Here is a 13395-nt window from a genome sequence, read left to right on the forward strand (position 1 = left end):
CCGCCCACGCTCGGTGCGGGGCATCCTGCGACCCCGGCCTCCCGCCGCCGCTTGGGTCCGCGGCACGGCGCCGGCTAAACCGAGAACGAATCCAGGTTTGACCGAAAGCGCTGACCGGCACCGTTCACTTCTCACCCCGCCGCCCCAAAGGTCTCCTTTTGAGGGGACGGCACGGGGAAGAATCGAGGCACCCGGTCCCTTCACCCAAGAGCATTCGACTACCGCTCCCGTCGGCTCAGGGGGGCGCCGTATCCCGTCGTCCTCTCGGCCGGCGCCGCGGGCGGGAGCCGCTCTGGCCCGCGCCGGCGTCTCGATGGTGCGGCGGCAGGGAGGGGGCGGGGCCGGCGTTGGCGCCGTCGCTCGAGCCGCGGGAGCCGAGGGTGGGTGCGGTTGGGCTGCGGCGGGGGGCGGGGGGCCGGCGGGAGTGGGGAGCCCGGGACGCTGCGAAACTGCGTCCTCGCGGGAGGCCCGAGGCGGGGACCGCCTGAGCCCGAAGTCGGGCAGGTCCAGGCTCCCGATGGGGAGGGCGCGCAGGTGCGACAGGCGCGCGGACCCGGGGGCGGCGGGGTGGCCGGCGGGGCCCGGGGCCCGCGCGAAGCCCCGCGGCGCCCTCCGGCTCTGCCGCGCCCTCGGGGTCCCAGAGGCGCCCCGCGTTGCCCCGACCCCGGCGGGGTCCTGGGCGCGAAGGCGGCGGGTGTGACCCGGCCCCTTCCCGCGGGCGCCCCGGCTTCCCAGCGCGTCTTCTCGGCCGGCGCCTCAGGGAGGGTCGCGCCGCGCCGGCCGGCGGGGGCGGGGCGGGGCGGCGCCGTGGGACGCGGGCCCGCGGCTCTCCTCGCGCGGCCGGGGCGGCCGTGTCCAGGCGGCGGGCTCCGCGAAGTCCCCGAGCGCGCCCCGGGTGCCGCCCGCGCGCCGGCCGCGCTCAGCCTGCGCGTCGCCTTGGGGGGCGCGGGCTCCTGCCGCTGCGGGCGGAAGGCTGACCCCTAAAGCGCGGCAAAGGCGGCTGTCGGGGTTCCCCGGGGCTTGGTGGACGGCAGGGGAGACGGGGTGCAGGGGCCGACAGTCACGCTGCGAGCGGTTAGCGCTGCTCGTCCGGGGCGGGCGGTGCCTGACCGCGTAATTAAGGTAACTGGCTAATTAGGTTTTGCGGAGCCGAGGGCGGGGAAGATGACCGCCCGGGTGCTTAAAGGCCCCGTAGCTGCTGGCCTTTCGTTATCGCGGGGACGAGGCAGAGCGTGGCCATCGCAGAAAGTGGCTCCTGCAGGTCACAGAGAGAAATGTGTGATGCGGGGAACCGGCTGTTCGGGCAGAGAAGTCATCTGCAATTAATCTCTAGTTCAGAGGCTGCTTATCCCTTTTATTAGTATAATGAAATCTAATAAACACCTGAGCACATTTAGATGTTATGCTTGACGGGTTTAAGAGAAAATTGTAATTACTACTCTTAAGGAACCTGCCCCCCCCCCCAAAAAAAAAGTGAGTATGTAAAATAAACAGAAGGCTCTTTTACAGTTTAGGAGGTTCCTGGAGTCCATTGTATTTGTGGGGGGAGGGGCAGGAATTAGAAAAGGGAAGAATAAAAATGGGTCACTTCGGTGTCCTGGTCAAAGACAATAAATAGGAGGAAGTACACTTATTAAATTTCTCTGTCTCATACCGAGAATCTAAACATCTGCACCAATAGTTGGAGAGGAACAGATGTCAGAACTGTGTGTTTCTGGCACCATAAGTATACCTTTTAAAAAGTAGACACTTTTAGTTACCTACTGCCGCATAACGAGTGACCCCCACACTTACAGGCTTAAAACAGAAGGTATTTCCTGTCTCTGTCTGTCTCCCTCCCCACACACACACTTTTAAATTGATGGTAGAGAAAAGGAAAGGAGAGAGGGAGAAACATGGACTTGTTCCATTTCTCCGTCATTGGTTGGTTCTTGTGTGTGCTCTGACCCAGGATGGAACCTGCAGCCTTGGCTTATAGGGATGAGGCTCTGACCCGCTGAGCCACCCGGCCAGGGCTCAGTCTCTCTCTTAATAGAGAAATTTAATACATTCACATTCATTGTGTTTTGCGTTTGATACGCTTGGTCCTGGGTGCTTTTCTTTGGTGGGGGTGGTAAAGTTTTACTTTTTGCTTCTTTCCTTTTCTGTTTTGCTGTATTGATCAACTTTTCTTTATTCCTCTCCCCCTCCTAGAGATTTAGAAGTCCTGCTCAATTATGTTTTCCCAAAAAATTGAACATAAGTGTTACAATTTCTAAGGCAAAACCCATAAAATTCATGATTGTCTCATAAGTCCCATAATTTAGTGATGTTTAGAATTCTACAGTAATGATGCTTTTCTCTCAGAACTGTGTACCCCACAATATTTTGGTATTTAGTGTTGATGTTAATCACATTCTCTTTTGCAGATAACCTTTTTTTTTTTTTTTGGACTTAAGTACTCATATAAAGAATTTTCTCTTTTTTTAAAATATATCTTTATTGATTTCAGAGAGAGAGGGAGAGAGAGAGATAGAAACATCAATGATGAGACAGTCATTGATTGGCTGCCTCCTGCACACCCCCAACTGGGGATCGAGCCCACAACCTGGGCATGTGCCCTGACTGGTAATTGAACTGCGATCTCCTGGATCCTAGGTCGATGCTCAACCACTGAGCCATGCCCAGCCAGGCTCTTTATTTTTTTTAATTTATTTTTTCTTTCAATACCCAACTCAAGCTTTGGGAACATTCTTTGAAAATGTTCGTATTCACTTGTGTCTTTTTCATTTAATATGCATTGCCTCTCTTAACCTTTTAGTTGGGCAGTCAGGCTTTCATCTGCATAATCTCTTTTTTGTTTTGTTTTCAAATTATTTCTTTTACATGATAGTCTGCTGTTGTTATTGACAATAAAATATGATGAACAGTTTTCCCAAAGGAAAGGGATACTGTTATCAGAAGTATGGCGGGTAGTTGCTGGGCCCATAGACAATGGATGCCCACTACTGTGCAGTAAACATTACTGAGAGATAGATGACCTCAAAGGAATAGATTACAGTTGGTGGGCTTTCTTAAATTTCCCTTGCTACACATTACCATCTAACCTGGTTTTCCTACAAAGCTATCCTCTTTGGGCCACATAGCTTATTATGTAGAACATGTAAGAAATACTATTTTTTTAATACTTGAAAGTTGCTAAGAGTAGATCTTTAATGCTCTCACCACACACAAGAAAAAGTGACTGAACTGATGGATATGTTAACTAACCTTATTGTGGTAGTCACTTCACATTATGTATGAGCATCAAATCCTCACACTATTCACCTGAAGCTTACACAGTGTACTATATCAATTATATCCCAGGGAAGCTAAGAAAAATAAAATTACAACAGTTAAAAAAAAGAAATGCCAGTTTTTACAACTTGGTTTTATATTTGTGAAATTATTGCTCATGATGTTTTGTTTAGATTTTGTATGGCAGCCCATAACCTTCATTAGTATTTTTTCTGCTTTCTGTTTTAGGGCGACTGTGATGTCAACAAGAATAAGCCGCGTGTTTCCTGATGGCTTTTTGTATATGCTGACATATTGTCTGTGATGGCATCCGAGGCAGAGAAGACCCAGGCTTTACTCCAGTCTTGTAGCGCTCAGTCTCTTCTGTCCAGCCTTGGTCTGGGGTTATTCTGCATTGTGGCTGACAGACTTCTGCAGTTTTCCATAATTCAGCAAAATAACTGGCTTCGCGCCCTCTCCGATAACGCAGTGCATGGTGTGATTGGCATGTGGTCCTGGGCGATAGTCATTGGAGTAAAGAAGAAGACGGACTTGAGAGAAATCTTTTTAGCTGGATTTTTAGCCTCTGTTATTGACCTAGACCACTTTGTTCTAGCTAGGTCCCTGTCTTTAAAGGTAAGAAGCACATCTGCTTAATTTTTCAGGTCTTTCCTTTAATTTTGTTAGCACCATTATGTTGAACTTTGCAGCATCATTTCAGTTAGAACTGAAGGAGTTTGGCCTTATTTTTTTAAATATTTATTTATTTATTCTGCACCTGAGGATATTTTTTCCATTGCTCTTTCAGAGAGAGTGGAAGGGAGAGAAAGAGAAATAGAAACATTGATGTGAGAGAGACACATCGACTGGTTGCCCCTGCACACAGCCAACCAGGGCCGGGGATCCCCGGTGGGGGGCTGTGCAGGACGCAGCCCATGAATGTTGTACTCTCACATCAATGTTTCTCTCTTCTCCCTTCCTCTCTCTAAAACTCAAACTAAAAAAAAAGGTGATTCCAGTCCTGGGGAATGACTTTAATGGATTCATTCCCCAAGTCCCTCTTGGAACCAAAGGTGTACATTTCAATGGACTGATTAGGACACAGTCCCTGGTGGAGAAATGGAGGAATTTCATTAAGGCATGAGGGGTTTAGCCATACAGTGACTATTCATTCGCCTTGCCAATGAACTAAGTTTAAATTGGCAGTTCAGATAATATTTTCTAAGTGTCAACAGATTTGCCTACCTTTTACTTGTTTATGATCTGTAAACATTTCAAGGAAAGAAATACAAACTCATAGAGCAAAGGACTTTGCTTCGTTCCCCACTGGCCTAGAACAGTCCTGGCTCACCTAGTAAGTGTTCAGCAGATGTTTGTTGAAAGAATGACAGATGATTGCTGCTTCCTCCTACTATGTGTGAGGTACTGGGCCAGGTATTTCTCAGAGGTTGTCTTACTTGTTTAGAGACTTAACCAGTATGCAATCAGTAATTCCTGATTAAAGACAAATTTTAACTTTTTTGGTTGTAAGTGGAGGCAGCACGAGATTGGGATCAGAGGACCTGAGTCTGAATCCTAGGACGTTATGTTAGCATACCTTTTCTTCTCTGAGTCTGTTTCCTCATCTGTAAAATGTGGATTATAATGCTAATTACCTCAAAGGGTTGTAGTGAGGATTAAATGAGCATGTGAAATGACACACCTTAGCAACTAGTTAACAGTAAATGTTAGAGACTGGGATAGGCTATGAAGCAGCATGAAAAGTGTGGTTTATAAATGCATTCTTTGAGAACTTAATTATCATTTTTAAAGGCGTTTCATTTGGAAGCTGTAGTGTTAAGAATACAAGCTGTAGTGTGAAGAATACAAGTTTTAGAGTCAGGCAGACCCACTATCGGTCCCATCTCTGCCTCTAAATCACAGAACATGGGGAAGTGACTTAGCCTCTGAAGTATCAGTTTCCTCTTTGTAAAATAGTCTCTGACTCAGGATCGTTAGAAGAATTAAATGAGATAGTGCACGTCAAGTATAGCATTGTGCTGATGTCAGTCCTTTTTGTTTCAGTTAATTTATTTTTTATTGAATTTATTGTGGTGACATTGGTTAACAAAACCAAACAGGTTTCAAGTGTACAACTCAACAAAACATCACCTGCACACTGCATTGTGCACCCATCGCCCAAAGTAGTCTCTTTCCGTCCCCATTTACCCCCCTTGCCCTCCTCCACCTCCCCTCTCCACTGTCCCTCTAGCTATCACCACATGATTGTCTGTGTGTTACTTTTATATATATTTTTCTTAATCCCTTCACCTTTTTTCACCCAGCCCCCTTTTGATCCTTATTTTTGAATGAAATATTAAAATTTTTTTACATTCACCATAAGATTGTATATGATCATCAGTAATAAATATCAAAACTGAATAAGTATTTATGATACTCATTTTTAGCATCTATTTTTACTTCTGTTTTTGAGTGATCTATTTTTACTTCTATAATTTCATGATAATGTCTTCTTTTATTTTTTTATTTTTAATATATTTTATTGGTTTCAGAGAGAGGAAGGGAGAGGGAAGAGAGATAGAAGCATCAATGATGAGAGTCATTGATCGGCTGCCTCCTGCACGCCTCCTACTGGGGATCAAGCCCACAACCCTGGGCATGTGCCCTGACCGGGAATTGAACCATGATCTGGATCATAGGTCAATGCTTAACCAAGGGCGTTTCTTCTTTTATTATTCATTATTTTTCTATGATTGGAAAATCTACATTGATATTTTAGAAATCTAACAAACAACAGAAACATCCCATTTCTTTAGCCAGGATCCCTGTACTTCACAGAGTGTACGGAGCCAGGATCCCTGCGTACCCATGCAGAGCATAACTGCTAATCAGCGCCGCATCAGGGCACTGCTTTCTTCCAGGCAGTGATTATCAGAGGCCTCCTTGTCCCACCTTGCTGCTGGGGAGCATGTGTGGAGAACTTAAAAACAAAGATGGAGACAAAAATCGAATAATCCGAAATGTTATGTGTTCTGACAAAGTAGAAATAAAATAACCAAAAATGTGGAGAGGAAGGGAGAGGGAAGAGGAATGTAGAGTAAACTGCTGTTCTGTCAGGAGGTGGGGGTTAAAGAACACTGTTTTAAACAGGGGGGTTACAAGGCTCCCAGTTTGGGGGTGTCTGATTTGGCAGTGTGACAGCCTCTTTAATGGATGACCTTTTTTTAATGTGGGAGGAAAGTTGTATCATCTAATTTTTTTTATAGGTAACTAATTTTTTTCTTTGCTATCCCCACCCCCCACCCCGGCCAACCTCCAGTGGGTACCTCTCCCTTCCTCGTCACCATCTTCACCCCCGGAACCAATGCGTTTCAGAGCCTCAAATCATGCACACTTTTCAATCCTTTCTCTGTAGTCAGTGCTTGGACCTACCAGGACCCTTTTCAGTATTTTGGTACATAGGTTGAACTTCTTCTAGTGGTAATTTTAGATCAGTCTCTCCCCCTCATCTTTCTTCAGTGCAGTCTTTCCTGGCTGGTGGTGGGAGTGTGAGAGAGTCATGCTTTGGGGTTTGTTATAACACTTTAGAGTAGTTGAAGTCTGAGCATTATCTGACTTCTGTCTGCCAAGTGAGGCTTGGTATAGTTTTATTTATCCTGTTGTATAATGTTTTGAGAATGTGTGATAGATTCAGTTTAGGCAATCTTCACTATCCTCAGCTTTCTTTTTATTAGAAATCATCTAGTTGCAAATTAGCCTTCAGAGTGTGTGGGAACAAAACCTTACTCAAGGATCATTCAGGGGTTAGGACTGAAGTTTTTATTTGTTTAGATATTTATTACCTTTTTTTTTTGCAATGGTTTAGACATTTTACAGAAGTTTAACTCAACTTTAGAATACTTATTTAAAATAATATAATCTTTCTAAATGTTGTAAATACGTTCTGAAAGTATTCAAAGCCAATATAATATGGTTGTGATAAAAAGATTCCCCTTTTGTGCCTTTATTAGTTGAAGAATATTTTTTTCTGTTGTGAGATTTTTTTCAACATTCTTAGAGGCCACAGACAATTTAAAAATCCAAATTTACACAAACCATAATTCAGGGTTTAAACTGCATTCATATTGTAATTTTTCTAAGCGAATAATAGGAAACTGTAACAAATGAAGCGTCATGTTCTAGAGATCTTTGTCTCATTTTTAATGTAAAGGCTGTCCTTTTTTATCTTCTTTGCCTATACACAGTAGGGTTAATGCATGCGTTGGAGGTGGCATAGAAAATGATTCCCCTGCATTTCCAATAGACTCCTGGGAAATGTTTTAGAATATTAAGAAGCATCAATAAAATGTTGTTTGCCAAGAAGGAAATGATAGAGATGTTGCTTCCCGCCCCTCCCCACAGGCTGCTCTGACTCTTCCGCGAAGACCCTTCCTTCACTGTTCCACTGTGATCCCCGCTGTGGTTCTGGCCCTCAAGTGTACTATGCACCTCTTCAAGCTCAAGGACTCGTGGTGCTTCCTCCCCTGGATGGTCTTTATATCCTGGACCTCACACCACATCCGAGATGGCATCCGTCACGGCTTGTGGATCTGCCCATTTGGAAAAACCTCCCCCCTGCCCTTCTGGCTTTATGTAGTAAGCACGTCCTCTTTACCTCACATCTGTTCATTGGTCATGTATGTAACAGGGACCAGACAGGTGATGTCTTCAAAACACGGAATTCACATTGATGTCTGAAGTAACCACGGGCAGCCTCAGAGAAGCAAGTGGTTCGGACAGATAATTAAGGGCAGCAACACTGAAGTGAATTCTAGAGGACATATTAGGTACTTATATTATTACAATTCCTGAATCCTTTTGCTCAGGAGGCATGTACCAATTTTTAAAAATGATGTATTTGTTGTAATTCTGTTTTTCTCTGTGTAACACTCAAGTGAGTATTAGAGTTCCATTCATCCTGTGATTTATTTTCATTGTTTCTTCTGCGTGTCTGGCTTTACTAATAGCTCAATTAGATTAACGTCCAATTAAGTTTTCTGGAAGCATAATTTTAAGGTTGTCCATTTCCTGATAAAAACAGTTCAAATGTTAGGGCGACTGATTTGTGGAAAGTTAGATTATGTTTGGACCCTTATTTTCCCGAGGTACTGAAACAGTGAGTGGCCACAGTAAATGAGACCGTGAGTGAGATGTCCGGTGAGTGCTAGCGCTTCCTCTGTCATCTGCGTGCATCTGGCACAAGTGGAATTTGCCAGGTGCTTCAGTGAGTTGTGGTTACCGGCAGAATCCGCTCCAGTGCACTTGTGAGAAATTATGTTAATATTCATAAAAGGCAGCAGCTGACATCAGATGTAGACTTGTTTCAGGAATCACGTTAGGGAATTGTTGCAATATGTTGGCTGTGGAAACATCCTCCTGAAGTATTACTGTTTCAGTATCTTTGCCCCAAAATATCATGTTTTAGGGCTTTAACTGTTTTGAAAAACATAATTAAATTTAACAAAATATTTGTTAAAAATTAATGTGAACAAAAGTATTGATACTTGGCTCATAACTATAGAATTAGAATTCACACACAAAAAGGGACTTACCGGTGATGTCATTTCAAATGTGAGCTCCTGGATGTGCCATTAAAATTGTTTTCAGTTGCTGTCAATTTGTTTACACACTCTTCTTAAATATTATACCAGTTATATCATTTTTAAAAATCTGCCTAATACTGAGAGACAAAACAGTTTTTTCAAAATAAAGGAGGTTTAGAAAATTTGAGTTTCCTTTTTTTCCTTAAGGTTGGTCTTCTGTTAGACACAATCCACCTCTATTAGAGAAGAGAGTTGAGTGGCTGGAAATTTTACATTTGCACAGTTTAATATTACTTTGATATAAAAGTCAGCACCCCAGAGGCACCCGCTTTTGTTTGCAGCATGTGCACCGTCTGCTGTCCTCATTTGCTTACACATTTGTGGTTTTTCATGCTGGTGCTTGTGTGCCTTACTCTCAGATGATGAGCAGCGCCTTACTTACCCAAAGCAGGTTGTTCTTATAAGTAAACAGGTCTGTAGATTGTTACCAAGGTTCAAGCTCTTTAGTGTAGTTTTCTTTTTGTCGTTAACCAATTGGCTGCAATCTATTAGATTTTATAACCTATTAAATGCTATAATCTGTTGTTATCTTTTGAGAGCAATTGTCTCCATTTGGTTTAATAGTAAATATTATATTGTGGGGGTAAATTTGAGTAAGGTAGAGGTTTTTAAAAAGTCTGTGATTTCAGAAAGCCATGGACATAAAGCATATACCTTGTGGCTAAATTATAAAACTCTACTTTTTTCTTTCTCCTTAGTAAGCAAAGGAGTATCTTTAAAACATGGGGCCTTACTTAAGTGTCACATTGGCATTTGGGGGTAGTCCTAACATTCTCTATTAACATGGGAGTTCATTTTGACCATGACTTTGTTTCAATAATAACTGCAGTTTTGAAGTGTGGGTTTATTTCTGTTCTTACCTTTGCCGTCAAAAATGTTTCCTGTCCTCTCAGTGGTCTCTCAGTGGTCTCTGTGGCTATAACCTCTGGAAATATAACAACCAACTTCCTTTTCTTAGTAAAGGAGTTTGTGTCAATACACGCTGTAGAAAGTTGGGCTGTGTCTTGTTTGCATGTGTGCGTTTTCTCCATCCCCTCGGTGGCTTCCACTCATTTAGTGTTTCTGACCGCCCAAGCCTCTGTTTTCTTGACCCCTGTTAGTCATGCTCACTGCTCAGGAGCACGCCCACCACTGAACTGCTTTCTACTCACCCCCAAGCCCGGCCTCCCTTAGTTTGGGCCAAGAACCCCTGTTGCGTCATTGCATGTGGGCTGAAATTCCTCTGACCCTCACCTCCTTTCTATAACGGGGGCCTTTCCTCTCCTAGGCAGTCCCACCCACGCCCAATCAGGCAGCTACCTCCTGGCTCCTTTTTCTTTTGGTGGGTGGAACCCTTACTGAGTTTTGTCCGTTTTCCCATCTGAAGGGGAGAGAAATAGGTGCTATTCTGGTCCTTCCTCACCCCTTCACGCTAAATCTTTTATCCACCATAATCCTCCATTTTCTTCATTTGACATCTCATTACGTTACTCCAAATCCTCCTCACCTCACGTGCTGCCCTGTAAGGCTCACCTTCACCTTTAGTGATATGAGCACCTGGGTCCCTTTTTTCTTTTGGTTTCAACCTTGATTTTACCCTCAGGCATCAGATGGCCCTCCTGGCTCTGGATTTCCCTCTTCCTGTGTGGCGCTGGCTCTCATCGCCGTATCTTATCAGCCGTCCACCAGTGTATCAGGCCCTGCACCTCTTTTTCAGTGATGCTGCTCATCTCTGAGATCTCAAACTCCAGCATACGTCAGAATCACTTGTAAGTCCTGATAAAACAGGGATTGCTTGAGACCCATCCCCACAGTTTTGACGTAGTAGGTCCTGAGAATTTGCGTTTCCAACAAGTTTTCAGTTGATACTGATGCTGCTGGTCAGGAACTGTACTTTAAGAACCACTGCTCTAGACCAATCCTCCTTCTTTAACTTCATTCTCTTCCGCTCCCCTCTCTTCAGTGAGCCAACTTCTTGGTTTTATATGGCTTACAACCAATAAGGCCTTTATGGGTTAACCTTGAACAAAAGAGGCATCACCAAATTGGCTGCAAAAGCTATAGCCCTCCCAAGATCCAGATCCACTTTCAGAGACAGCCTAAGAAGTAAAGACCATTATTACAGGTGGGTAGGAGACTGGTCTCCCTGGGAAGTGAAGTCACACATCCATTCATCTGTTACTGGGAAGGCAATGCTGGGGTGGGAGTCTTCCCAGCACCAGCACGAGGAAGACGACAGGCGTGTCCTAGACTGGGACCCCTGATTAATAGGTGTGTCCAGACAAAGAGAATGTTGCTTTTCATGTGTGTCAGGCTCCTAGCCAGCGGGCTGGTCACCTGACGCAAGCCCAACAACCTGTCCCCCAGCTGGAGGAAACCTGAGAGTATTCTCAGTGGTTACAAACCCAAGCTCTCAGGACAGGAAAGCAGGACGGCAGAGAATCTCATCTTACAATTTTCCTCCTTATGACAAATGACACAGGGAGATGATGACTATTCCTGGAAGGCTAAGGATCAGTGAGCAGCTTGTACCCAAAACCACATTCCTAAGAGCCACAGTTCAAAGCACTAGTTCCTGCTGGAAATATACTGGGTTGAAAGGGGTTGTGTTCCTTCTTGGTACCTCGTTTGGCAGGCGGGGCCCATTGCTTTGTTTGTGCTCTCTTCTGGGTATCAGTTCACAATCGTGCAGGGCAGACAGAGGAATCAGTGGGAATTCACTTGTGCCAGCACACCCAGCAAAGTGATATCTAAGCTGTGTGACCCCTGATGTACCGACTGTGCTGCCTGTCAGTGAACAACGTAGCTACCAAGGTGTGGCTAGGTTTCCATTTGTTTCCCATGGTTTCCCCTCTGGACTCAAATCATGAAGCTAGAGCCTGTAGGGTTTTCTTTTCCTAACTACCGATCCCCTCATCTCAGTATATGACTCACCAAGCACAAAGTTGTACTATCGCAGGACCTCAGAGAAATCTGGTTATTATTTTGCCTTGATGCAGGAAAGCTTATAAATCATTCCACACTGATGAATATTTCTAGTCTTAGGCTCTCCTAAGCAAAGCTGCCTGCCACTTCTCTTCACAAATGCTTACTGTATTTTTAATGTCTGTTTCATGTTATAAGAGACATGCTGAATGTAATTCTAGTGAAATCTGTACATGTGGTAAGGGGTGGATTTTTCTTTAGTTTTGTTTTGAATTTACAGATATTATTTTGTTTATTAGGGTACATTTTTACCTCTCAGAGACATCAAGAAATGCTTATTCCTAATACTGCAAGTTATTATAAATATTGTAAATGTTATGTTATTGAAATAAACCTTTATTTAAATGTAAACCCCAAAGCATTGAATCTTAATTAAAATGTAAGAGAAAACAGCAGTGAATTGTTTTGATTCTGTTTGGCAAACTTTAGAAAGATTGATAATAATCAGTGCTGACCGAGTGTAAGCACGTGGGCATTGTTAGTATGACAACACACACACTGTCTTGCCAGAGGGAGTTCAGTAATATGCTTTTAAAGTATAAGTCACTTTACCCAGAAATTCCAAATCTCAATTTTAGGAATTTATTCTAAAGAACTAAACAGGTACGTATACAAATGAAAACATTTTTGTTGGTTGCTTAAAATGAAAGGAAAAAAAAAAAGTACCTAGAAACCACCTAAAAGTCTTTAACTAGAGTTAGTGCCCTAGGTGATGGTACAGGCTGCTAATGGGTGCTAATGGGTGAAGGAGGCCCATGCAGTGGTATGCAAAATTGTCAGAATAAAAATTTAAAACCAGTAGTGGAACAGCGTGGTTCCATTCTTGCAAAATAGGCTTTTCCATTTTTCTATCCTAAGTGCAGTTCTCGGGCTGTGGGGCAGGTCTGTTCTGACTTGAGCACCTGACACTTGCTGTTCCTCAGAGGCCTGCACGGTGGGTGAACCCCGCGGCTAATCGTCCCAGTGGGTCAGCAAGCTGTTGACATGCTTCTTGTTTCCACTTTGGATTCACTACCTCATGTGTGTCCCCTTGGCATTTGCTTTTACTGCCACTTACCCAGGGATATTGCCAGACCCACATTAGATGAGCCCCCAGCCAGGAGGCTCAGGGCCTCCCACTGATCTGAGAAAGCAACTCCTGTGAATGATCGTTCTCCAGTTACTTTGCACTTTGCATAAATCTAAGGCATCGCCACTTGTGTCCCCTTGGCATTTGCTTATGTCCCAGGAATAAGGATAATAATTAAAGGGTCTCCGAAGCATTTTACCCTTTTGATGGACCTCACAAAGAGTTCAGAGCGGCACCAATGTTGCTTCCAGGTCAGGGCAGCTGTCCAATCCGATCAGCCCCATAGTCACCTGAGCACAGACTGGTCTTCCTCAGACATCTCCGTGTTTTCAAAGAAAGCGCCCATCTGAATTCACACACCCTTCCTCGTTCAATTTTTTTAATTAAAAAATTGTAATGTTGACATTCTTGCAGGTGTCTCCCTTTCTGCCCCCCCCTTCCCACTTCCATCCACTCCCACTTCCC

At 44.3% G+C, this 13395-nt stretch overlaps 1 protein-coding gene across 1 annotated transcript; it reads left to right on the plus strand.

The window, feature by feature from the left end:
• Positions 1–1273: 1273 nt before the first annotated feature.
• TMEM267 (transmembrane protein 267) lies at positions 1274–12253 on the plus strand. Its single transcript, XM_087815271.1, has 2 exons — positions 1274–3891; positions 7657–12253. The coding sequence occupies exons 1-2, from the start codon at positions 3580–3582 to the stop codon at positions 7990–7992; spliced, it is 648 nt and encodes a 215-aa protein (XP_087671397.1). The 5' UTR covers positions 1274–3579; the 3' UTR covers positions 7993–12253.
• The last annotated feature ends 1142 nt before the right edge of the window (positions 12254–13395 follow it).

This window comes from Miniopterus natalensis, chromosome 3 (genome assembly GCF_054644295.1).
Source record: "Miniopterus natalensis isolate mMinNat1 chromosome 3, mMinNat1.hap1, whole genome shotgun sequence".
NCBI classification, from domain to species: domain Eukaryota; kingdom Metazoa; phylum Chordata; class Mammalia; order Chiroptera; family Miniopteridae; genus Miniopterus; species Miniopterus natalensis.

Excerpts from the sequence above, each read along its gene's own strand:
- TMEM267 (XM_087815271.1), top strand. The coding sequence starts at position 3,580 with ATGGCATCCGAGGCAGAGAAGACCCAGGCTTTACTCCAGTCTTGTAGC. Across the intron at positions 3,892-7,656 it reads CTAGGTCCCTGTCTTTAAAG|GCTGCTCTGACTCTTCCGCG; the intron begins GTAAGAAGCACA and ends CCCTCCCCACAG.